The following is a 22,101-nucleotide window of genomic DNA, read 5'->3' as shown; positions in this document are numbered from 1 at the left end:
CAACACTGATCTAGGGGGCATTAGGGTGGCTCAGTTGGTTAAGTAACCAACTCCTGGTTTCGGATTAGGTCATGATGTTCTGCATCCTCTGTCTCCATCTCTCTGCCCCTTCCCCGCTCATGTTCTCTCTCTCTCTCTCAAAAATAAACGTTAAATAAAAAAGAAAGAAAACCACTAATCTAATATAAACGATGAGGGGCGAGAAATCCTACTGAAGTGTTTGGTTGGGTGGGTTGGGGGTTGACCCTGTAGTTCTTGTGACAGACCCCAAAAATTGGTCCACACCCCACAGAAAGCGAACACAAGAGAGTTTAGCTACATTGTTTCTTTTTTTTTAAATATATATATTTGCATTTATTTATTCTTGATAGAGACAGAGCACAAGTGCGGGGCGGGGGGTGGGGGGGGAGAGGAGGAGACACAGAATCCGAAGCAGGCCCCAGGCTCTGAGCTGTCAGCACAGAGCCCGATGCAGGGCTCAAACTCACAAACTGTGAGATCATAACCTAGGCGGAAGTCGGACGCCTAACCAACTGAGCCATCCAGGCGCCCCTAGCTACATTGTTTCTGATGTTCCTTCCAACTTGCCAGATCTCTGTGGCTTCACTTTAATGCCACAGACACCAGTGCCTGCCATATGCTAGGTCCCGGAGAACACCGGGATGGCCTCTGCAACCAAGGAACTTAATTAATGTTCACTTGGTCTTGGCCACTGTGAAGTCTCACAGTATGGTATCGAGCATGTAGGCAAGAAATCGAGGCTGATTTCCAGTTCCATCAAAATTCTCTTTATTCCTTCCCCTGGGACCAGTGTGTTGGAAGTGTCCTGTCTTGGCTTCTTTAAAGCCCCTGGCGTTCAGTTCACCTGCCTGCTCTGAATTCTCACTTGCCACCTGCTTTTACCTATTTACACCATGGAACATGTCTGCCTCCCTCACTACCTGTGTCAGCAACTTTAGATTCCGTTGCTGACCAGCCAGGTCCCTCCAGACCTCTGCCCCACAGACCTTCATCTCTCTCGCTGCTCCCCGGGGTCACCGCTGGCTGCCACAAGGCCTCTGGCTCCAGGTCCCCTCCTTCTTATCCTCCCAGCCTTCCCATTGGTGACACACTTCCTGCCTCTCCTGTAGTGCCTTTAGCTCACGTTTACCCCTTACTACTCAATCCTCACGCCTGTCTGCCTATCCTCTGCTTCTGTGACCCTGAAAAACTTCACTCAACGCTGCTGTTCCCACCGCCACCACCACCACCACCACCGTCGTTTCATTCACTGCCCAACCTCTTGACCAAGGAGCACACCTGCCCACTCCATGGTGTCACTCTGTTCCCGTGAGCCTCTGTCTGCTGCTGTCCCCACTCTTCCTTTGTCTCCAGACACATATTTGTATTCCCTACCAGAATGTCACCTCCATGAAAGCAGGGGTTTTAAAGTTTAATTTATTGCTGTCGCTTCCCCTATGTCAGTGCCTGGTACAGGGAAGCTCTCAGACATGTGCTGAAGGAGGGAACAACTTGTCTTGCCCTATTGTATCGTAAGCTCCATGAGGATGGGCCTTGTTTGGCTCATGTTGTGTCCTCGGTGCCAGCACAGTGCCTGGCACCTAGTAGGCACGCAAGTGTTTTCTGAATTAGCACCTGACTCCAGTTGCCAGGTAAGTTCTGTGATTTTTTTTTTTTTTTTTTTTGGTTGCAATGCTGCTTTGTCTGGTTGATGTTTGCATATTGTCCTTTGCATCTGTGCCTTCCTGCTGTTGCTGCACACCTGGGCTTCAGCAGTAACCTCCCTGAAATCTCAGCAGCAGAAATCCACCGTGCATGCCTGCACCAGACTACTGTGCAAAACAGGTGGCCTCGCAAAAGCTCATCTGTAAACTGGCTATTCAGAACAGCGGAACCAAGTTTCTCATCGGTGCATACTGATGCTACCTCAGGTCCCCACAGTTTATATCCATGTTCATATATAGTTTCTTTCTCTCTCTTCCTTTCTCTCTGTCCCTTTCTACCTAACTCTACCTACCTACCTACCTAGCTCCCTACCAGAACAAAGCTGGATTGTATGTAGTGGAGCATTTTGTGTCGTTTCGTTTTGAGGGAGAAAGAGAGAGCAGCAGGAGGGGCAGACAGAGATGGAGAGAGAATCCCAAGCAGGCTCTGCACTGCCAGCACAGAGTGCGAAACGGGGCTCCACCTCATGACCTGAGCCAAAACCATGTCGGATGCTTAACTGACCGAGCCACCGAGGTGCCCCTGCTGAATTGTAGTTTAAATAAATGTAAAACGTTATTTGTAGAGGAAATAATGCTGTTTCATTTTGGGGACACCAGGCACATATCCTGGCCTATAGGGAATTCTCTCTCAAAGCCAAAATTGATGATTCTCACAGGCGGTGACAGCGGCTGTCTAAATACACCTATCATTCAAGGCTTGTAAATTCCAATTCCATCATGAAACCTTTATAATGAAATCTCTTCTCCATCATTCTAGCTAAAAGTGATAGCTCTGTTCCTCTGAAGTCTAGACTGCTTATTTGACAGCTGTTTTATCTATTGCATTGTCTTGTATTTTTAATTCCTTATGAGTATGTCTTACCTCTGATAAGACAGCTCCTGGAGAAAAAAGGCTCTATTCTATAACCTGTAGCATATAGTAAGTAGTAAGCATTCATTAGTTACTGATTAAATGAATTAATGCCTGTTCCTTTCCAGAAGACACGTGCAGGCAAGTCAGGAATCTGGTCTTCACAATGGCCAACTCTGCTCGACTTTTGAGTAAAAGTATCCTGTAGCCTGGTATCAAGAGGCTGCCTTGGAAATGTGAGCAACAGGTATCTACAATAGGAAACAGCTGAAAGTATGAACGAGCCAGTGCAAAATGACCGTGGCTAATGGTATCAGTTGCTGTTTATCGAATGCCTGTATGTACCAGGTAATCTACAAACCTCTCTAATCCTCACAACTATTCTGTGAGGAAACGGGCTCCGAGATGTGATGTGACTTATCCCAAATCTGAAAGGTTTTAAGGGACAGAGCCAGGATTTCAAAGTTAGCATTTGGGGGCACCTGGCTGGCTCAATTGGCAGAACATGCGACTCTTGATCTCAGGGTTGTGAGTTCAAGCCCCATGTTGGGTGTGGCACTTGAACCAAAGTCCCTCTGACTCCAGAGCAGGTTGAGAAGATGAGCTGGAGTGGCCTCCTGCCACAGTGGCTGGTCAGGGTTGAGTGTGCTTGCCTGGTAGCTACACAGACACTTTCGTCTTCCCTTGTATTTCTTAGAACTGCTGAATCAAAGGGGATCCCACTAACCTCTCCTAGACCAAGAAAGATCACTTTTTAAAAATAATTTTTTAAAGTTTGAGAGGGAGAATCTCAAGCAGGCTCTGTGCTGACAGCAGGGCTTGAACCCATGAACCAAGATCATGATGTGAGCTGAAATCAAGAGACTGAGGCTCAACTGACTGAGCCACCCACGTGCCCCCAAGGACCCCTTTTAAATGGTCATATGAAGTAATTCCTCTCCCAGGTAGTACCTTCAGATTCCAAGCCCATGTTTTTCTGACATCACCACACTCGATTCTTAGCTCCTGGAAAGAACCCTCAAAACGAGTATGACGCTCCATGAGCTGTTCAAGGATCTTCCCTGCAACATTGTTTACATAAAATATTACAAACAACATGAATGCCTATCAGTAGCAGAGTGGTTAAAGTACAACCCTATGACCGCGTACCTTACCACGCGGTTGTTAAATGACAGAACATCCAAGCATATTGTTAAAAAGGCAACGTACATACATGTATGTGTTTGCACAGGCACAGAAAATTCATTGAAAGACATTTATTAGTTCAACAAATAGTTCTTAAGCACTCTAAGGTGTCCAAGGAACTTATTAACAAGAGTTAACTGTGAGGAATGGGTCTGAAGGAAAAACTAATTTGTATTTTTGGGTAAGCTTGTGTACATTTTGTTTTTTAACCATGAGCATTACTTTTTATAAAGTCAACATGTAAGTGATAAAACAAGTGGGAATATTCAACAGATACTTGACGGGAAAGGGGCAGAGAGCTATAAGGAACTTAGGGATCTCTGCAATTCTCTAAGCAGGATGGTAGTAGGAGCATCTCCCTTTTAGGGCAGGTGGGAATTTACTCTAAAACTGGAAAAAACTGGAGCTGATGATAAACCCAATCCCGCTTAATTCCTGGCAGCCCAGGTCTTCCCAACCACACGATTTTGAGATATGACTCTGTAGGCGGTGTGAAATCGAAGCCGAGGGAGCTGCCGCTTGGGGCTCCGGATGCAGCTCACAACGGCTCAGCGTCCAGTTGGACGGGGCTCTGATTCTGGAACTGCCCTCCCCATTTTACCAAGGACGCAACGCAGGCTCCAAGGGATCACGGGGCTAGGATGGGATTCAAAGGCCACACTCCTCTCACGCTCCGCTCCGCGGGCGACTCGTGTCCTGCAAAAGCGGGCAGCCACCGGGTGCCTGGGCATTCAGTCCGCAGGCCAGAGACCAGCACCTCAACGGCGGCGTCCGTGCGGAAGGGGGCGGAGTGTCCGGGTCCTGGGTCCCGAGAAACCGGGAGCTCGGCGTAAGCCCCGCCCCCAAGGTCACTGCGTGCCTGTCTTTCCGTCTCCGCAGCGCCTGCGGCTCTTGAAGATGAAGGAGTCAGTCCGTCCTGGGCCACGGCTGGGCTTCTCCGGCGCTCTCGGCGTCCTTCTCGGCTCCACGGCACCTCCGCTTTCCAAGCACCCGGGGCCGCGGGCGGCTGCGGCGACATTAGCCGACAAGACGTAAGGAAGGCAAGCCCGCGCCCGCGGGACCTCGCTAAGGCGCCTGCGCGGTGCGGGAGCGCGGAGAGGGCGCGGCTGGCCGCGGCTGCGGCTGCGCAAAGGCGGTGCCAGGAGCTGCGCCTGCGCACTGGCGGGGCGGGGCGGGAAGAAGGGAGGCGGCGGCAGCGGCGGCGGCTGCTGAAGAGGAGGAGGAGGAGGAGGAGGGGGAGCGGAGGGAGGTGTTTCTGTCAGTTCCGGCTGTTTGTTCGGGAAGTGGATCCGCCGCTGCTGAAGCAGCCCGGAGGGAGCTGCGGATCGCGAGGCCAGCACCGACCCCGCCCGCCCGCGCGCTCCTCCCCCGCCCGCCATGGCCCGGGACTACGACCACCTCTTCAAGCTGCTCATCATCGGCGACAGCGGTGAGGGCCGCGGCGGCCGGAGGTGGCGTGGGCCCTGCCGGGCGCGGCCCACGGGGGCCTCGGGGCGGGCGGGCAGGCGGGCGGGGAGGTGCCGGCCCGCGCGGGGCGGGGTTGCCCGGCGGCCGCTGGCTCCAGGGGCGCGCCGAGGGGCTGCGGGCGGCCTGGAGGTGAGGTTGGGGCACCGGGCTGTGGACCGGAGGGGCCGGGCGCGCGGGGCGCGCTGGGGTCGGGGCTGGGGCGCCGGATCCCCTTGCCGCGCCTGCCCCTGTCTCACGTGTGACCTTGGTCAAGTCGCGCGATGTCTGGACTTGGAGAGACCCGGGTTCGAGTTCTGGGACTCCCAGCTTCCTCACTCTGTGACCTTGGGCAAGTTGTTTCGCCTTTCAGAGCCTCAGTTCCCTCATCCGTGAAGTGGGGACTTGCCTCGCTGGGGTGGTATGAGTATTTGATGAGATAAAGCTGGCAAAGAGCTTAGCGCCCAACCCGGTGTAAAGTCAGCTCTAGGTAGATGGTAGCTATTGATGTGATTGTTAGTGCTCTTTGTAAGCCTCAGTTTCTTCCTCTGAAAAATGGGGATATCCCCAGGACTTACCTTTTGGGATTACCTCGCACTGGGCCTGGCACATTCCTGTTGAGTTATTTTGTCTGTATGGTTCTGTTTCCCTATATGTAAAATGGAGTAATAGTAGGATCCGCCTCACAGGGCTGACTGGAGTATTCAGTGAGATAATGCACACATAGTGTTGGGAACAGTGCCTGGTAGGTAGTGAGTGCTCAGTGCGTGTTTGCTTTTACATACTTGTCTACTAGATGGATATTGGAGGTGGGTCAGCCAATATTACAAAAGGGCTTTGACCATATATACACTCTTGGAGAGCTCCTAGCTCGGTGCACTGCCCCTTCTCCAGGGCCTGGTGCAGTGCTTTGCACCCAGTAGGCGCCTGATACACATTTGTTGAATGAATGAATGAATGAATGAATGTTAAGTATCCTTGTAAAAGATAGGTTGGTTTCTGGGAAAGGGTGGAGGGTTTTAGAGGTGTTTGGAGTGTGGCAGGTAAGCAGGTTTATGGGGTGACCAAGAGGTCAGGGAGGCAGGCCTTGGGAGGTTTATGGGAGCATAGCTGAGGTGCTGGGATTTTATGATGGGGAAGGAGGCTTGGAAACAGGCCACGTTTATAGACCAGACCTGAGTTGAGTGTGGGCAAGGGAGTTATAGGCAGACGCCAGGTTGGTGGTGGAGCCCATGGATTTTTCAGGAAAGAGAGGACCAATCAAAGGAATTGTAAGACCCTGGGAGGAGTGTTGGGTGACACTGGGCCATGGAAGTGAGTGAGTTTTGGTCTCACTGTGAAGCTAGATTGGGATGTGGTTGGTGGTTTGGATCTGGTGAAAGACGGTTGAGGTTTCTGTGGTGACTGGTGGAAGGGAGAGGTAAGGGGGAAAAGTTAGGAGCCAAGAAGGGAGACACAGAGTAGCTGTGGTCAAGGAAGGAGTTAGATGGGTGGAGGATGGATTCATTGTGGTTTGAATAAAAGAAAACCAGACAAGCTGCGTAGACTCACTCTTGGAGATAGCCTCTGGCATTCCTCAGGGTCCCAAGGCTTAAGCCTTAGCAGGATTTGATTTCAGCCCCGGCCTTGGTTCCCAGGGACTGATACTAGGGTGATTTTCTCTCCCTTTTGGAATTAAAGTAAGCCTACCGTGGTCAGGGGTCCCTATCCCTCCGCAAGACATCTAGGGCTTGTGTGTTGATATCCAAAAATGAAAAGCATAAACTCAGCAAGAAGATGCGGCTTGTTGGCTTTTCTCTGTAAAACCCGGGGGATGGTTCTGGCCCCCTTTCTCACAGTCCGTTTTGGCTGGGGTATTGATCTTTCACTCAGAAGTCAGGTGTGGGAGAAGACTCCCTAAGTTACATGCTGCCTCCTAGTTCAGCCTGAGCTTGTAGAACTACGTCGTGTACAGGAGTCAAAGCCGGACGCTTATGAGCCTGGGAGATGGTAGCCATGGAAGTTCGGACTGAGCTTGGCACCTGAGCGAGGAACTGGACGTCGGGCACTGCCCTGGACTGGCTCCTTATGTGGAGGCTTCCTGAAGGTTTATCAAATGGTGTCACAGACGCTCATCTGGTTCTCACCCGCTGCCTGTGTGATCTGTCACATAAGGAAACTAAGGCTCAGAGGAGCTGACTTGCCCGAAGTCACACTGCCCGTCACAGGCAAAGCTGGGGTCGATGCACATTGGTGCTGTACGTGAGCAGCTGGTGTCAGGCCTGGCAAACGAGGGCCCTCGATGAATGTTCGTTTCTTTCCTTATAAATCTAGAATTCTTCCCACTCTGCTACATCGTACACACTTCTGGAATACATTTCCTCATAGTTTGCAGCTCTTTATGGCTAAGGGTCTACGCTTTCTCTTAGGCTCTTCTGACGTCACGTCTGATATGTAACAGCATTTCACATGATCGTTGGGGGCAGCCATCCTTATTCTTAGACTCTGGACACTGGAGTGGCTGTCAGAGAACTGGTTAAAGCCTTTTACTTTATAGAGGCGCTCTGAGCTGAGGCTCAGAGAGAGGAAGTGACTTGTCTGAGGTTGTACAGTGAGTCGGTGGCTGAGCCAGGATTAAAGTTGTGAATGCGTTACTCGAAGGTGTAAGGGTTTCCAACAGTCCAGAACTAAAGCTGAGACAGAGTGGGGCTGAAGGCGGGACTTTTATGGGGGCTTTTTGAGGACCAGAGCATCTGCGGAGGCCAAGAGGCAGAGAGCAGGGGAGAGCAGTGATGACTGAGAGGGGCCTCTATGGTGTTTGTCAAATAAATCTGTCTCCTGGCTTCCAGGAGGCATTGAGTGTGGGGGCCTGTGCTCTTTGCAGTGTAGAAGGTGATGGGGCTGGGCTGGTTGGGTTTCATGCTGGGTATGGCCCTTGGGAAGCCCTTGACTTCAGCTGTGAAGGTAGACTGGTCATTACCTCTCTCAAGCCAGTGCTGTGGGATGAATGGAAGTAGTGTGTTTTCCCAATGAGGCTTCTTCTGGGGGTATTTAGGAGATGTCATTTCTCAGGGTGGATTTCTCTTCCTTTCAAAGGGAAGAGCAATGCCGGAGGTTGGTGTCAGGCCCAAAGCAGCAGTTACTGTGGTGACTGTAGTGGTCTTTCTGCAGCCTGGTGGTTTTCAGCAGCTCTGCAGAGCATAGGGGTGAGTGAAGGGGACTCACAGAGGCCAAGCTGGAGGGTATGTTGCTGCTCCGTTGCTTCTTACAGAGAGAACCTCCTCCTTCCCTGTTGTAGGTATACGGGAGTCACATAAAATTCAAGTTTGAAAAAGGATTCTGCTGCCCCTCCCCCCCGCCCCCCGCCAAAAGTTTGAAAAACATTGCTTCGGCATCTGTGAATGCTGCAGTCACAGCATTAGATGGCATAGCTGTCAGTGCGATTGCCATTTGTTTAGTCCTAAATTCATTAAACAGTGCTTTGTTGGTGTCTACTAAGTGCTGGGCCCAGCTTCCAGCTCTGTAAATGTCCAGGGTGAGGGAGGCAAGATCTCCTTCCTAGAGGAACTCACGGCTAGTGGCCCAGACACAGATTTTAGCTGAGTAAGCGGACCAGAGGGCTCCAGGAGGAAGCCAGGGAGCCAGCAGGGCTGATGGGGTGTTGGCGCTGGGCAGAGCGCCGTGAGGGACCCAGCCCAGGACTCGGGCTCTCCTTGGGTTCGGCAGGAAGCCTCGCAGAGGCAGCAATGAGGAAGTGGCTCTGAGCGAGAGCGCTGCAGGCACAGGGCAGCAGGTACGGTGGGTGTAGCACCCGCCTGCTCAGAGCCGCAGCCCCGGCCTGTCTTTGGGAAGGCAAGGCCCAGGTTTGCTCCATAAAACAAGTTCTTCTGGGTATCCCTGGACAACTCACTTCTTCATTGAAGAAGTCCCCAGAAGAGATACCAGAGAGGATGTCTGGGGTTGGTTAGCCTTAGAGAAACAGCAGGGGATGGGGGCGGAGGCAGTCTCTGATGAATGCTGTGGGCTCCTCCCCACAAATTTGCACTTAGTTTGGGGGCTCCTGAGACCCTAGTTTAAGATCTCCTCATGTCTGTCATTGGGAGTGCTGCTGCTACAAATCTAAGAGTCAGATGCACGAACCCCTTTGGGATCTTTTTATTTCCACTTCCTGAAAGAGACTCAGGAAGACTCCCCTTGCAGTATGTATTGGAAGGAGCTGTAGAACCCTGGAGGCGATCCTCCTGGATTCACAGCTCAGCCCCCCGCTTCCCTGCAGAGGCCCTGAAGGCCAGCTGCTTAGCTGCCCAGAGCCTCAGGTACCTTACCTGAAGAGACACAGTGGGAATTACAGGAGCATCAAAGTGCTCACTGGACATGGAACTCTGTGTGTATGGATTCTTTCCTTCTGTGGTTGGTTCACCCAGTTGGCCTTAGGGGTGGCAGGGGTAGGGGATGGGACACGGGGAGACAAAGCAGATGCCCAGGCTAAAGCTGCTGGGTGCTGAAGGAAAGGGAAGCCATGCTTATGGCATTCTGCTTGTTCTCTGAACAAGGATGCCAGGGGATGCCACGATAAGTGAAATGGTCTGAGCACACGTGGGCTCTTGGGCTGACAGCTGTAAGGCAGATACTCCTGCCCCATCCATGCAGCTGGCAGTGACCTCAGGGGGAAGATGGCTGGCAGTTGGTTTGTGTTGTCTAGGCCTCCGTTTTCTCACCTGCAAAATGGCCCTGATGATCTCAAAGGTCCCTTCTAGCCCCACAATTCCTTGGCTCATGCTGTCCACAGACTGAAGCCCCACACACTGTACGCTTTTCTAGGGACCGTGTTTTAGACATACTTTGGGGCTAGTGTCATTTGGCTAACCTTCCCCCTGCTTTATTTTTGTTCTCTGGTGTCTTCCTCTGGGTTTCATCAGCACAGGGCCTGGGCATGAGCCCCTTTCTCATCTCTCCCCAGGGGATTTGGGACAGCTTATCTCACACCAGCACAGAGGAAAAGGTCAGAGATTGGGTAGGAGAGATGTTCTTGGTGTGTGGCCGGTTTGGGAGATAAAAGCAGGATTGTGGTGGGAGATGGGTCTGTTGAACTGCTCCTTTTTTTTTTTTTTAAGTTTATTTATTTGAGAGAACCCGCATAGGCTCAAGTGGAGGAAGGGCAGAGAGGGAGGGAGAGAATCCCAAGGAGGCTCCACGCTGTCAGCGCAGAGCCCGACCTGGGGCTTGATCCCACGAACTGAGATCATGACCTGAGCCGAGATCACGGAGTTGGACACTTAACTGACAGAGCCACCCAAGCAGGCGCCCCTAGCACTTGGGTGCCATCTCCCTGAAGGACTGACTGGGTTAGAGGGAGGGACCCGTGCCCCCTCTCATCTCCTGCGTTCTCTCTTGCAGGTGTGGGCAAGAGCAGTTTACTGTTACGTTTTGCAGACAACACTTTCTCAGGTGAGTGTGCCCTTGGGGTGCTGCTGGGTATATTGGGTTTGAGATTCCTTTTCCAGTCTGTTTTGTCCAAAAAATCCTTTTGTAGGCCTATCCCTTTTCTACCCAGAGACTTTCTGTGCCCCAACATTTAAGAAAGTAAAAAAAGTTAAATACTATGAGTTAGCACGTGCCTGTGTAAAATTTCAAATAGTGAGGTGAAGAATGAAAGCTATCCCTTCCCATGCCCCTGCTCTGGTACCCTGGTAGCCTCTGTCCAGCATGGTGTGTGTCTTTCGGACTTTTTTCTTTTTTTTAACTCCACATGTGGTGGGTCAGCAACCGGCCTTCCCTTCAGCATATCCAGGACCATCCTTCCCCATCTCTAGCAAACCTCTGGTTCATCATTCATCAGCAGTGCTCTTGATATGTGCGTGCCTTCTGGCTGCTTCTATTTTAAGTGATGCATTGGCTGGGATGCACTGTGTGTTTATCCTTGTATAGAAGTGGAGTGACTAGGTCAGGGAGTATATGCATTGAAAACTGCCAACTTGTCTTTCAAAGGAGTGCTAAGTGACGGTACCCCTGAAGGGGTCAAAAGTGCCCCTTGTCAATTCTGACTTTTTGCCAAGAGGCAAAAAGTGTTATCATTTAAATTTGTGTTTTCCTGATCACTGGTGAGGTTGGACATGTTTTTGTTTGTTGAAGCCTCATTGCAGAGGCTTCAGCTTGGTCTCTCTGATCAAGGACTGAATGTGACTCTGTTGTTGAGAATCCATACGCTGTGGCTGGGTGGCGAGCTACAATTAGGAAGTGATTACATGGCTGACACTTCCCTCCTGGTGGAGAGGTGGGTTTCTCCAGACAGCAGCCCTTCAGCACCACTGGTGCTGTGATGGCGGCTAGGGCCGTCTTCCTGTGTGACCGAGTCTCCGCTCATCTGTAAAACGGGACTGCTCATTGTTCCTCCCACAGAGGGTTATTGCGAGACGTCACGAGTCCTGGTGCCTGGACTAAGTAACACTCAAGAAGTAGCAGTGGTTGGTTGTCGCTGTATTTTCTGTTCCAGAGCGGTAACTGCTGGGCCCTTGCTCATGTCTGGGAGCACCTCTCTTGCTCCTGTGTGCCTCGTGCTCCACCCCCCAGGCCCTTTCAGCTCTCGTCTCCTATGCAGTCTCTCTCCTATTTCCACCACCAGTGTCCTAGCTGAGACCGTTGTTGTTCTGTCTAAAGTGTTACAGCAGCTTCTGCACACCCCATACCCGATGGCTCAGTCCATCGTGGCTCTGGCAGGGTCTTTCCCGTGTTTGAAAGCCTCAGCAGCCTTCTCATGTGGGCAGTTTCTACCAGCGTTTCCCCACATGGGCACCATTCATCTTGGGGCCCTGTGGTTCCTTGTGGGAGGTGCTGTCCTGTGCATAAGGATGTCAAGCAGCATCCCTGGGCTTTCTGCCCACTAGGTGCTGGGAGCACTGCTCGCCCCCTTCCCCGCCTCCCCCCCCCCCCCCCCCCCCCCCCCGTAACTCCCCCCCGCAGCTTCTCTCAACCTTGGAAATTGTACCTGTTGTTTCAAGCCAGGCCTAAGTGTGACTACCTCTCCAAAGCCTTCCTTGATTTCTACCCCACCCTGCACTTTGACCCCTCCTATACACTTGTCACACCCCATATTGTCAGGTGTGTGTGTGTGTGTGCGTCTTGTCTGCAGCACTGCGTTACACAGGAAGCCCCAAGCGGAGTGTGAATGTGTGCTCTTCATCATCCTGGATGGGAATGTGACGTTGGCTAGATTTTTTCTTCAACTCACTCTTTCACACAGATGCCCAAAGAGAACTATTTACAATGTGGTTCATGCTCTGATTCAAACCCTTCAGTGCCTCCCTGCCACACACAAGAGAAAGTCCAAGCTTGCGAAAATGGCACAAAAGCCCTGAGATCTGGCCTCGGGTCCCCCTACCTGCTTCCCACCACGTGCTTTACCTCATGTGACACCCTCTCCCCCCTTGCTGTTGCTATTTTTGTGATTATCTCCTTTGCCTAGAGCAGTGTTTTCCAAAACACAGGTCATGACTTGTGTGTCAGGAAGTCAGTGTTGTGGGTCATTTACAGCATTTGGAGCGGCACAGAAAAAAAACCCGGAGTGTGTCCTGGGTGCCCCTCCACTCTCAGGCCACTGCTAACATGTCCGCGCCAGCCCCTCTAACGAAAGGAGCCTGTCTCCTCCCATCTCCTCCCTGTTTTACTTCCTTTGTGGTGCTCATCACTGTTGAAATTGCCTTCCTTATCACTTTGTTTTATTGTATCCTGTCTCTTGCCCTCACCTCCACTGAGGGCTCCATCTGGATGTGGACCTTGGTGTTTTTTTGTTTGTTTTTTTTTTTAAGTTTATTAATTTATTTTGAGAGAGAGGGCAAGCAGGGAAGGGGCAGAGAGAGAATCCCAAGCTGACTCTGTGCTGTCTGCCCAGAGCCCGACACAGGGCTTGATCTCACCAACCGTAAGATCATGACCTGAGCTGAAATCTAGTCGGATGCTTAATTGACTGAGCCACCCAGGCACCCCCAGACCTTGAATTTCTTCTTGTTCAGGGCTGTTCCCTGGGGCCGCAAAAGTGCTGGGCACAAAGAGTGAGTAGGGAGGGATTGTGGAGGCCAGAGTCACCCGTGCAGGTGAAGACACGTCTGACGGGCACCCTGTGGGCCTTGCTAATGTGCGTGTGTGTGCAGGCAGCTACATCACCACAATCGGAGTGGATTTCAAGATTCGGACTGTGGAGATCAATGGGGAGAAAGTGAAGCTGCAGATCTGGGACACGGCCGGGCAGGAACGCTTCCGCACCATCACCTCCACGTGAGTCAGGCCGGCCCAGTCCCCTTCCGACTCTTCGCCACCTACACTCAGATGCAGTGTCAGGTGTCCCAAGTCATAGAGATGTCCCTGAGATGGGCCCTTGAGCTGTCCAGAGGGGGTTCCGGACTGGCTGCAGTTGCTGGCGTTTGGTTGGGGGTGGGGGGCGGTGGGGAATGAGGTAAGGCTGCTGCCTGTGGCTTTGGGCCCTGGCTTGGGCTGGCGGGAGAGACCAGCTGGTCAGCTTACCCTCTGGCTTTCAGTTCCTTTGTATGGAAAATGGGATAACAGTGATGCTGGCTTCCTAGGTGGTCAGATGCTTAATGAGTTACTCTTGTTAGGTGCCAGCTGTGACAGGCTGGGTCGCTGTGCAGGCTCCTGTCACCTGTTTGACTTCTTAGAGGAGGCTTCTCTCCATTGAGAAGTCTGGAAGGGCACTGGTACAGAGGAGGCCATTGTGAGGCCTCTCCTCTGCCTCCCCAAAGCCATTACTGGGAACCTGGCTCCCCCAGTGGATTGCCTGTCTTTGCTGCTGCTGTAGTCCTTAGCTGTGAACACGAGGGGAACCCAGCTGGAGCGCCAGACAGCAGGGGTCCTATAAAGGGGGTCTTGGTTCTCGGGCCGTTAGTAGAAAAGGTTCCAGGAAGGAGCAGGGCTTTGAAGACAGTTCAGAATTTATATTTCTGTTCTACTGTGTGACCTTGGGCAAGTTGCCTAAACTCTCTGTGCTTCAGTTTTCCAGAGGGTCTTGCCTTAGAATTTGCTTTAATGCTGCATCCTGTGTGCCACGTCCTCTGTGCTTGGGCTTCACATGGATGATCCCGTTGAGCTTTCTGTAGTCGGTGCCATTATCTTCCCCATTTTACGGATGAGGGAACTTCTGAGAGGGTCCTGCCCTCAGCAAGCACAGAGCCTGAGCTCCATGCTGTGGTTTGTGCAGAGTAGGAGCGCGTGTCCGGCGTGTGGTATCGCTTCTTTGGTAGGCCTCTCCTTTGTCTCCCCCCAGAGGTTCCAGTGGGGAGGGAGTGTTGGGGGACTCTCAGGGGTGCTGGCTAGGCAGGGAGAGGGGGCTGTGCCAGTGGGTGGGTGGCCCTGGTTCGAGGTGCTGGAGCCCGAGCAGACCCTGAGCAGGAGGGGCTTCTGTCCCTGGGTCAGCCGTGGTTGAGCACCTTTGTGCCATGTGACACAGGCACCATGGCCTGTGACTCCCCAGACCCCACGGGTCCCCGGTTCTGGGGCTGCCCAGTACAGCTCTCTGACTACTTGCTAGTGAGCTGCCTGAGTCCCCATGTGTTGTAGCAACTGCCAGCAAGACCTTAAGGAGGGCAGCCAGGGTCAAGGCTCCTTGGGGTAGAATGGACGTCACGGGCAGCCCAAGCGTCCGTCCAGACCTGCACGAGACTTCTTTTGTGGGTCAGGAGGCCTACGCACTGACCCCACATGTCTTTACTCTGAGCTGGGATTTTACCTAGTTCATTTCACTTAATCTCGAATAAAGGGTCCTGTGATTATGTCCATTTTATGGACAAGAAAGCTGAGGCCCAGAGAGGGTAAAGTAATTTAGTTTGGTTGGTTAGTCAGGAGTTAAATTGAGGTCCATTTGATGCCAAAGCTCTCGCCTTCTCGTTCAGTCCGCGGCCCTGTTCTCTGCCGGCTCCCACCCCAAGGGACTGGGGCTGAGGCAGATGATCTGGTGTCTCCACTCAGGAAACTCGGGGTGGCTGATAATCCTGGGCCCGTAGCCATGAGAAGGGCTTCGGGCAGGGCAGTGGGCTGGGGTGCAGAGGAGCCCCCGACCTCCGTGAGGTCAGCTCCCTCCAGGGCGTGGTGGGAAGAGGGTGAGCTGTTGGGGATGCTGGAGCTGCCCAGCTGCCCGGGGGCAGTGTGTGTGTTTCGGGGTGCTCGAGAAGGGGGCGGCGCTGCATGGTGGTGGCCGGTGGGCACCGGCTCAGCCCCTGCTGGCCGCCTTGCCTGTCTGGGGAAGCTGGGGAAGCTCCATCGTGTGGTCCCCTCCTCTGTGCCGCAGGCCATGCTGAGGGGCCACAGAAAGACCTGATGAGGGTGAGGGTGGCAGGTGAAGAAGGGAGGAGTCTTGGAAGAGTTCAGGAGTTGTTCTCAGGAACTGGGGCCGTGACCTTTTCGGAGTCAGGGCGTGAAAAGAGAAACTAAAACTGCATCCTGTCCGCCTGGCGAGGAGCCCTGTTGTCATCGTTTCTTCTGTCTTGGCAGCGAGGGTCTGCCAACCTGTGAGGTGCGACTGGGGCGCAGGTTGGGGAGGGACGGTGAGGTGACCAGGAAGGGAAGCCCCTCTGGTACCTGTGGCCTTGGACTGGGAGTCAGACCCAGACACTGTGACTTCAGTAGGTCACTCCACTCAGCCACACGTCTTCATTGGTAAAATGGCGACCCTCCTGTTTGTCCTACCAGGTTGCTGTGAAGATGAATAGAGCGGTGGATGCAGAGTGCTGGGTGCTGTGCCGGCCACAGAGCTGAATGGAGGTGTCGGGGGCGGGGGTGCTTTTTTTTTTTTTTTATCAGTGGCAGTGATGACAGGAGGCCCAGAAACACTGGTGCCCGCCTTGTCAGAGCTCATCCTCAGACTAGTTCTCGCTCTCCGATAAAGCCCCTTTCAGCATTTTTTGGCATCTTCAGTAGTCCAGCACGGAGCGCTCGGAAACGTGTTCCCCTGCTCGCACTACCTCTGCTCGCAGGGGACAGTCGTCTGTCGCCCTGGTCCCGGTGTGCACTCCTGCCCAGTCGGGTGATGCTCCCAGCAGTGGCTGCTGAGAGCTGGTCTGAGGGCGTGGCACCTGCACGGCTTGCCTGTCCGCCTGGCTGGGCTCCCAGGGCAGGGGTGGAGAGACGGGGCAGGGGACACCAGCTGGGCTGGACCCCAGAGCACGGCACGGCCTGCCTCTGCTCGCGGCTCAGGAAAGCTGCCTTCACTGCTGCCTTGCGTGCTGTTCCCGTGGTTTTCTTCCATCTGTTTGAGGGGTCCCAGCTTGTCACCGAAGGAATAGTAATGATGGTAAAGAGGCACCATCCCCTGGCCATTGACTTGTCGACCAGCCCTTGTGAAAACACAAACTATCTTCTTTATTCCTCACACCATCTCAAGAGGGAGTACTGATATGTCCATTTCATAGTTGAGGAAACAGGCACACTGAGGTGCATGCAGTAACCTTCCCGGGGTCCCGCGGCCTTTCAGAGATGGAGCCAGGGTAGCCTCTGTCCTGTGACAGGGCCTAGAAAGTGAAGAGGTGGTCAGAGTGCCGGCGAGCGGGTAGCGAGAACGTGGCTGCACCCGCACTATGGCCAGCTCCCTCCTAAGGCTGTGGTGCGGGAGGAGCTGTTCTCCCGCAGCCTGGCCAAGTGCTCAGCCCGGATAAGGCCTGGAGTTGCATGGGGTCAACGTCCTCCATCCATCCGACCCGTGTAAATGAATGGGGTCGCTCTGTCTGGAGGGGAATGTTTATGTCCGCCTGCCTTTCAGACCTGGCTGACCTCAGGCCGTGGGGTCTGCACATTTGGATGGTGGCACGTCCGGGACACCCTCTTCCCAGCTGTGCCCAGATGCCTTGTTTCCATGCTCTCTCTGCCACCGGCAGGGATGAGCCCAAAGTGGCGGAAGGGAGGGGTCCACCTGCCCCCAGAGGAGTGAATGAGATGTTGGCTTCACAAATTGTGTCTTCTTGGAATGGCACCATACTAAGGTTTGAGGAGAGAAAATCTTTGAATGTTAAAACAAGGATGATGAGGATACAACATCAAACACAAAGATTACTTGCATTTTAAACATAAAACAAGAACTTCAAAGAAGTTTCAGGCTGGTGGCAGACTCAAACAACTTGATTGGCCACCTCGGGGCCACTCCCTACTCACTGGTGCCTTGGGGACAAGCGGGAGGACCGGTGTTGCGGAGTGTCCCGGTTGGGGCACGGTTCCAGGATGTCAGCTGAGGTCAGATGGAAGGCAGATGCTGGGGGTCTTACAGGAAAGCATTTGTCCGTCACCATTTCCCTGGCCACTGTCCAGGTGTGGGCGGGCAGGTCTTAGTGAAGAGACTGTTCTGGTCTAGGCTGAAGCTCTGACACAGATCCTGACCCTACAGGTATTATCGGGGGACCCACGGGGTCATCGTGGTTTATGATGTCACCAGTGCTGAGTCCTTTGTCAACGTCAAGCGGTGGCTTCATGAAATCAACCAAAACTGTGATGACGTGTGCCGGATATTAGGTGAGGCTGGACCCCCTGGGGTGGGGACGGAGGCATGGAGGGCGGCAGGGAGCCCTGTAGGGCCGGGCTGACTTTGCTTTGCCTTGAAGTGGGGAATAAGAACGACGACCCTGAGCGGAAGGTGGTGGAAACAGAAGATGCCTACAAATTCGCGGGGCAGATGGGGATCCAGTTGTTTGAGACCAGCGCTAAGGAGAACGTCAATGTGGAAGAGGTAAGGCCTGGGCCGGGGCGGCAACGGGGGAGGGAGTGGGGCCCAACTCTGTCCCGCCACAGCCCTCCTCTCTCTGCTTCTAGCCTGCCCAGAGTCCCAGGTGGCTGACAGAAAACATCATAGTAACTGCCGTTTGTTGGTACCCTACTGTGTGCCTGCTGCATGCGTTATGCTAGGCCCTTTACAAGTGGTGGTAGCTCATATCTCAACAGGCCTCAGACGTAAGTTACTTCCACATTTTATATAGGAAGCTGAGGTTCCAAACTGAGGAATATCCCCCAACTTGTAAGAGGCCAAGACCAGTCTCACACCCCAGCCATGCATGGTTCCCACTCAGTCGTCTGCCTCGCTGCCCTCCCCGGCCCCACCACTGCTACCTCTTCCTGTTCTCAAGGCTTTCCTTAGGGCCTCGGCCTCCCGGCAGACACCCAATTGCTTTCCTGTGGCCTCCAGAGTTCAGGTTGGCACCTGCTGCGAGCCCCCCCAGAGGCTCCCAGGGATGCACATCCCCCGCAGAGCAGCTGAGCCTCCGGCCAGAGGCAGCTTCGCTTCTGCTAGGCCTGCTGGAGAGTGGTTGGGAGTCTGTGTTAGAAAAGTGGGACCTTTAGCCACAAGCGCAGGCCAGGCATGCTCGTAGCTTCAGGTGAGTCCCGCCCCACAGTGTGTGTCTGGAGACCCAGGGATGCCAGGATCCCCACTGCTTCCCAGACACTGACCGCACAATGGCAGGGAGCCTAGGTGTGTCAAAGTCGGGTTTGGGATCATAGTATGGGGTCCTTTCTGCGTGACCTTGGGTGGTGATGTAACCTGTCCAGGTTCCACCTGTCCCTCCTGTAGGTCAGGGTGGGGTGAGAGTCGTTCTCCCCCACCCCTAGGTTTTGAGGAGTAACAAGCAGATTATGACAAGTGCTTGGTACCTTTCCTGGCAGTGTGGAGGAGAGGACTGCGGGCGGGCAGGTGGGGTTCCACTGGGTCCTGGCACCACAAGGACATCTTGGGGTGGTCCGGGGAAGGTTCTAGGCGGGATGTACAGTGACACGGCATGGAGTGGGCAGGCTCTGGGTCCATCTGGCCTGTCACCAGAACAGGTGTCTTGTCCGAAGATTCTAGCTGGAGAGGTTCTTTCTCTTTTTTTAAAAGAAAGACTGGAAAATCCCCGAGATTGACTTCCCCAAGACATAGCTCATGGGGCTTTGATGTTCCTTTTTGACCTTTAGCAAACCCTAGGAAGCATTTGAGGACGTACATATACAACAACCTCACGAGTAGAAATAGGAAGCTGGGCCCAGGAGGTGGCCGTGCTGGCCAGCAGAGGTGGCACAGTGACAGGGCCTCCTCACCGGCTGTGAGGCCCACCCTGTCTCTTTCATCCTCACAGATGTTCAACTGCATCACAGAACTGGTTCTCCGAGCAAAGAAAGACAACTTAGCGAAACAGCAGCAGCAACAACAGAACGACGTGGTGAAGCTCACGAAGAACAGTAAACGAAAGAAACGCTGCTGCTAATAGCCCACCCAGCCCACTGCAGAGACTGCGCTGCGGCCGCTCCCCGGCCCGAGGCCCGCAGGGCTCCTCGGGGACAGTCTCAGTTTCGTGCCGTTATTTAAAGAATTCTCTCCACGTTTTTGTATTGGGAGGCGCCATTGGCACTTCCTCCCCTCCCCCTCTTGAGTGCCAAGAAGGTGTTGGACGACCTGCCCTTCCCTTCTGGTGCCCCTACCCGCCCCCCCCCGCCCCTCCCTCCACCCCCCACCCCACCAGCCAAGGCACCTGGGCCTGGAGAGGACGCTGCCAGCTGAGCGGACTGATTAACCAGAGTTTGTACATAATGTATATTGCTTTAACCAGCCGCATCACCCTCGTCCTGCTCTGGCTTTTGCCTCCTTAATGCCAGCCTGCTGCGATAGACCCTCCCCTCCCCTCCCCATACCATCTACTGCCAGCCACCTCCCGAGGAGACAAGATTGAGATCTAGCCACATCTTTTGCCAACCTGGGCTGGTGGAGTGGGCCTTCCATGTTACTTGTTCTCGCCTACAGGCCACTGGCTTCTGCCTCCGGCACGTAGGGTCTCCCCTCTTTCCGGGGCCTGTGCCGAGTCTCTTCCCAAGCCAGCTCCCTTCCCTCCCCACCCCGCCCCCGTAACCATCCAGGCAGGCAGCTGGGGCAAAGCCCGGCCTCAAGGTAGGCCTGGGGGTTCCCATTAGAGGCCTAGCCTTTTGGTTTGCAGAAAGAGTTGCTCCTGCCTTTTGGTCACCAGGTCTCTTGTCCTGCCTTCTAGATGCCTCTGAATTACAAACCCAGGGGAGCTATGGCTTTTAATTTTTACCAACCTGTTTCAGTTCCAACAGAAAGGTAGGGATGTGTTTGTGCAGGGATGGGGCTTGCAGAGGTGCTGAGAAGCATTATTTTACAGATAAAATGAAGGCAAATCAAATGGGTTAAGTTCCTCACACTTTCTCTTCCTGAGGTTTGGTTGGCACAGCAGCAAAATTGTGGCCTCCGCGCTTCGGGTCTGGTGGTTTTGGAAGAGCTGAATGGCTTCCTGGCGCTGAAGCTGGCTCCTGGCAGAGCAGCTTTGCCTCCCGGGCTGTTCTTGGTGGGAAAGGAGACCGCACCTCCCACCCCGTCTGTCGGCCTAGGGCTTTCCACCGACTTCCTGGGTCTCCGTTGCGGCACCAGGCACCTTCGAATCTGAGGAGTGGGTGCCAGGGGCTGCTGGACTGTGGGGACATCGCCTCGGAGGTGGACGGCAGGCAGCCTTGGAGCAGTGACAGAACTGTTTTAATACAAAGGCAGCATGAAGATTTCTTAGCGGGTGGGAAGGAATGGCAGCCGGGGCTGGGAGCCAGCCAGCTTTGATCCTGGTCCCCTGGAGGAAAAAGCCAGGGTCATCTGCACTTGATTACTGTCCCTCGTGGGACACTTCATCATTCACCTTTCCCCTAAAAGGATCACGTAACCTGGGAATAATTTATTTCAACACCATGATGTGTTTTGTTGGATTTCCTTTCCTAGGCGATTTTCCAGGCAAAGCCCTGACTGGACAATCACATCACACTGCAGATTTTCCATGTTAACACTGTCGATGGGTTTTTAATCAATAAAAACAGGGGGTTTCTTCTGACCTGTCCCTCCACTTCCCCAGACTGCCAAAAGCCTGTGCTTGCATGGCCAGGCCCTCGCTGGAGCCGCCTGCAGAGGTGGGGGAGCCCTGGGCCTGGGGGAGCCGTGCTGTGCAGCGTGGCCACCCTGAATGACCACAGTCCTGTGGGGGAGGGTGGGCAGCACTCACGTGACGTCAGTGTGGCAGTGCTTGCAGATTCAAGCAATAAGGGCAAGGGGTCCTGGATGTTTCCAGCCCAGGCAAGAAGGCACCGTGGCTCTGGCAACTGGCTGTCCAGACCCAGGTGGTGGGGTGATTTTGGTGACGACGGTGTGCCTGTCCCACTGAGTGTTGCACGCATGAATGGGGGGTGGGGGTGGGGGATTCACAGGGCTAGACCGACGTCCTGGTGGACCTGATGTGAAATTCCTGTCGAACAAAACTTTTAAATGGTTTGCTAGGATTATTTCTGTATTGAAAGTTTCTAATTATGCTTTTTAAAAAAATACTAAAAATAAAGGTTCAAGCTGCCAAGTTTTCTTCCAGGATCTATTTCCTCTCCTCCAGCTGTGCTCTGGGTGGGCCTGGTTTCTTCCCGCCCTCTGGATCCAGCTCTTGTTTGTTCTGGTCAGAGTCCAGCACAGGTGCCTTTTGAAGCCCAGGGATGCTTTCAGAAGCCAAGTTTGCTTTCTCCACAAAAGGCTGGTCCAGGTTGAGCAGCTCCTCTGGTGTGACGCACAGGTGGGAAGCGCATGTGGGACGATGCCCCGGGAAGTGCCGTGTTCATTCCCCACGTGCCTGGAAGGATGCAGCAGTGATTTCTTTCTGGCTTGGTTTCTGGCGAGCTGCAGGGCCCACTCAAGGCTTGGGGAGCAGTGCTGGCGGGGCCCGCCCAAAGCCGGGCAGCTGTAGCGCTGGCGGGGCGCCCGGGCCCCGGGCTGGCGTGGAGGCGGTCCCCACAGGGCTGCCACAGACAGGATGCCCCTTCCTGGCCGGATCCACCCACCGGTCACGCCAACATGGGAGGTGAGCTCCCATGTGCGTGAAGGACTCACTAGTGCCTCTACCACCACAGCCAGCTGGCGGCGCTTCT

General features: G+C 53.8%; 1 protein-coding gene across 2 annotated transcripts; it reads left to right on the top strand.

Moving 5' to 3' along the window:
- Positions 1-3,599: 3,599 nt before the first annotated feature.
- RAB35 (RAB35, member RAS oncogene family) lies at positions 3,600-21,542 on the top strand. Of its 2 annotated transcripts, XM_045458159.1 has the most exons (6): positions 3,600-5,191; positions 10,582-10,632; positions 13,332-13,455; positions 17,564-17,688; positions 17,778-17,902; positions 19,281-21,542. In XM_045458159.1, exons 1-6 carry the CDS (start codon positions 5,140-5,142, stop codon positions 19,407-19,409), a joined length of 606 nt encoding a protein of 201 aa, XP_045314115.1. In that variant the 5' UTR covers positions 3,600-5,139; the 3' UTR covers positions 19,410-21,542. The 2 variants fall into 2 exon arrangements, with proteins under 2 accessions (XP_045314115.1, XP_045314116.1); XM_045458160.1 differs by lacking the exon at positions 17,778-17,902 and having other exon boundaries at positions 4,946-5,191; positions 19,281-19,387.
- Positions 21,543-22,101: the final 559 nt, after the last annotated feature.

The sequence above is a fragment of the Leopardus geoffroyi genome, chromosome D3 (assembly GCF_018350155.1).
Source record: "Leopardus geoffroyi isolate Oge1 chromosome D3, O.geoffroyi_Oge1_pat1.0, whole genome shotgun sequence".
In the NCBI taxonomy this organism is placed as follows: Eukaryota; Metazoa; Chordata; class Mammalia; order Carnivora; family Felidae; genus Leopardus; species Leopardus geoffroyi.
Note: the sequence above shows the minus strand (reverse complement) of the source record. Positions and strands in the feature narration are given on the sequence as shown.

What these genes read in the sequence shown, in the direction of transcription:
- RAB35 (XM_045458159.1), top strand. Translation starts at nt 5,140, where the DNA reads ATGGCCCGGGACTACGACCACCTCTTCAAGCTGCTCATCATCGGCGAC. An exon ending in TGCAGACAACACTTTCTCAG is followed by an intron (nt 10,633 to 13,331) that starts GTGAGTGTGCCC and finishes GTGTGTGTGCAG; the next exon opens with GCAGCTACATCACCACAATC. An exon ending in AGAACGTCAATGTGGAAGAG is followed by an intron (nt 17,903 to 19,280) that starts GTAAGGCCTGGG and finishes TCATCCTCACAG; the next exon opens with ATGTTCAACTGCATCACAGA.